Here is a 3,510-nt window from a genome sequence, read left to right on the forward strand (position 1 = left end):
TAATGAAAAACATGTTTATGAAAGGAGCAAGAAGATGTTAGTATGAGACAATTTTTTGCGTACAGACTTCATGAAAGAGAAAATGAAAAACATGTTTTGCTAAGGTCTTAGCGCTTGCTGTAACAGTTTGTGGTTGATGCCTTCCAATGATTGAGTCAAATAGGTTGCGCTACATTAAAAAAATCAAATAAAGTTCAGGACTACAAATATTGAAACAGTTCAGAAGGCAGTTTTCTCCGGTATCAATGATCTACAAAACCAAGGCAAAAGTTTGACTCTCCCACCATCCTTTACAGGAGGACCAAGGTACATGACGCAAAATTATTTGGATGCAATGGCTATATGCAAACATTACGGTTTTCCCGATTTGTTTATAACCTTTAATAATATAATCTATTGTTTATAATACTAAATAAAATAATTTTCATCTAGGTTTTGAAAATTAACAATATAAGACTTATATGACTGATATTTACCATAAATATTTATGGCTTTAGTTACATCCAAATAATATTATAAACAATTAGATTTAGAACATTTGAAATAATAATATGTTTTCCAACCCCTGCGGTAGCACGGATCCAAATCAAGTTACTTAAGAAACTAGAATACACAGTCTTTTTTTGAACATTTTCATTTATATTAACAAAGAAAAATATGAAGAAAACCCTAAATAAAGCTTGCTGCTGATGCAGCAACAGACGCCACTTAAGAAAGCTACTATTGTCCAAACTTGAATGTGTGTTTGCTTCGTCCTTCACTCTCTATAAATTCACTTCATCTCTTCTCTCTTTCACTCATCAAGTAATATTTTTATTTCACATCCTTATAATTTTAAGAGTTCATATATATTAAGTTGTGAAAAAAGAGTACGTAAAGGAGTTTGGCTTTTGGTTGAGTTATTCGTTATCATTATACGTTGTTTTAACAACCACGCTTAATTTTATATTTTTCTCATTACCACTAAACATGTGTACTGGAAAATCATCATACACAAAATCCTCACCCAAGGTTATTCAAATAATTGGTTACTTTTTCTTTATAAACTTCAATAATTGGTTACTTAATTAGTCGTTACTTTTTTGCACGTTATTATCACACGTGTATTCCAAAATGGGCATGTTTGTAATATTATCTAAAACAAAGAGAATTACATATTGACAGTGTTCTGTTTTTCTTTTTTTTCGTGTTTTCAAAGTTTGGGAAAACAAGTCCAACTTCTTCTGTACTCTCCCTGGGTTCCAATGGTAAAGGAATGGTGAGGATAAGATTCACCTTTTTTTATTTCTATATTTACTTTGTTTATCTAATGAGGCATTGGCCATTAATCTAATGACAACATTTTCATGAATTGTTCTCATTTTTAATTACTGTAGTCTATGTTTTGGGTTCATGACTAATTTGAAAAAACAAACTAACACTAAAACTTGCTTACAGGTTGATCTATGTTTTAAATTGTATGAATGTGTTAGCTAGGCCTCAAAAATCATTTGATAAAAATAAGTTTATGCAAGTAAATCTGTTTGGTAAAAAAAAACTTACGTACCAATCTAAAAATTGAAGTTCATCGATTATGTTTTAACTACATGCATGCACAGGTAAAAAATTCATAACTTCTATACAATTCCGAAAAAAAGAAACTCAAATTCTATATCCAAATTATGTAATATCATCTCTTTCTGTCAATTATAGCATTGTTTAGTTACAATTTGATGTCCATCTCAATAACTAATTTTTAAAGTTTTAACAATGCCAGAAGTGTAAGTTTTTTTTTTTTTTTGTGGGGACGAATGCCAAAAGTGTATGTTTTCTTTTTCTTTTTTTTTGCTGTTGTGATGTGATCATTTCAAGTAATATTTAATACGGAAACACTGCTATCACCCATTTTCTTGATTAAATTATTTAGATAATAGTGCACGTTACGTTGAGTTCTACTCCAGGTATAATTTATGTCTTACGTACTCGTGAACTTCTCTGTCAAATTTTGTAAAATGATGAGTAAGAAAAAGTTTAGTTTCCGTAGAATGCTAGTGTGTGTTAAATGTAAATCCTCGTACACTGATTTAAGTACCCTAATTATTCACTGAAAAATTCTACTGTAGACCAAAGTGGAACCACTCAAAGACAGAGTGAATGAAAAAGCCAAGGGCAAGGCAGCCGCGGCTAAGGTACCCAAATGGAGCTTATATTATCAATTGTGAAATTCTTTTTAATAAAACGCGTAATCACAACAATTAACAATATTTTAAACTAATTTAATATTCTAAACACGACTCTTATTTTTCTTTTTGTATATGTGCTCGGTTTACTAAGAAGGTTTTATATATTTATAGTAACATTTCTTTCAAATAAGATCTTATTCGAATTCACGGGTTGTAAGATTCGGTCAGCGTTAACATATCTACTTTTACGATTGATTTTGTTATATATTTTTATTAATCAGAATGTTGCAAAGGCACCAGCAAAAGAGAACAAAAAGCCTCTCGAGTTCAAACTTCATTCTGGCGAGAGAGCAGTGAAACGTGCAATGTTCAACTATTCGGTTTACACAAACTTCCTCAATCTTTCTTAATTTCTCTCTTTTTGTTTTTTGTTCAACTCCATGGAGCTTATTCATCATCTTGGCAGGTTGCAACCAATTATTATGTCATGAAACTGCAGAAAAAACAAGAAGAGAGGTTGCAAAAGGTAAACCACAAAAAAAAAAAAAAAAAAAAAAAAAAAAAAAAAAAAAAANAATCCTAGCAGACAAAAGAACAACCTTAGCCAATTTAAACCGACAGAACCCGTACTCTGATTATTTTTTTGTCTTTCCTATGCTGTAAATCTACTACTAATCATTTACATAACTAGAACCTCCCTACTTATATAAATCTGGCTGCTCGAAAATACAGTTTATATAAAAAATTATTTGAAATGAAGCTTACCAAATTGATGCAACGAACTTTACTCAAACCAGTTTAGTATGGTCAATGGTTTGATACGAGCCCTTAAATAAATCACATCAAGGCAGTAAGTAAAACTATAGAACCGAAACTGCTTTAACTAAAAGAGTGAGATTAGTTTGGAATTCGGTTTACTTCGGTTCGAAAGAATTATCAAAGTTAAGCCGCATTATTTAAATTGAACCATATAATATGTAACAGATGATAGAAGAGGAAGAGATTCGTATGTTGAGGAAAGAAATGGTTCCAAAAGCTCAATTGATGCCTTTCTTCGACCGACCTTTTCTCCCACAGAGGTCAGTTTGTTCATCATTATATATACTCGATACATTTGAAAACAATGGTTTTGGAAATTTATATTTGTTTCGTATATATAATAATGTTGTTTTGTACCTAATCACATAATAAAACTTCATAATTTCTTTTTTTCTATGAAATAAATATTTGGGTGTAGATCGAGCAGACCATTGACGATGCCAAAGGAACCATGCTTTGGAAACGTAAACAGCACCTGTTGGACTTGCGTTTTCAACAACCAACACTATCTCTACCATATTAATCATGC

The 3,510-nt window shown here is 30.9% G+C and overlaps 1 protein-coding gene across 1 annotated transcript in view; it reads left to right on the top strand.

Moving 5' to 3' along the window:
• Positions 789-3,510, top strand: part of LOC104720521 — a 6,784-nt gene continuing 4,062 nt past the window's right edge. The window contains exons 1-7 of the mRNA XM_010438412.1: positions 789-1,011; positions 1,199-1,258; positions 2,103-2,168; positions 2,444-2,542; positions 2,629-2,688; positions 3,147-3,241; positions 3,400-3,508. Of these exons, the coding sequence (XP_010436714.1) occupies positions 970-1,011; positions 1,199-1,258; positions 2,103-2,168; positions 2,444-2,542; positions 2,629-2,688; positions 3,147-3,241; positions 3,400-3,508 (531 nt within the window). The 5' untranslated portion in view covers positions 789-969. The remainder of the gene's footprint in view (positions 1,012-1,198; positions 1,259-2,102; positions 2,169-2,443; positions 2,543-2,628; positions 2,689-3,146; positions 3,242-3,399; positions 3,509-3,510) is intronic.

Source organism: Camelina sativa, chromosome 10 (genome assembly GCF_000633955.1).
Source record: "Camelina sativa cultivar DH55 chromosome 10, Cs, whole genome shotgun sequence".
Classification (NCBI taxonomy): Eukaryota; Viridiplantae; Streptophyta; class Magnoliopsida; order Brassicales; family Brassicaceae; genus Camelina; species Camelina sativa.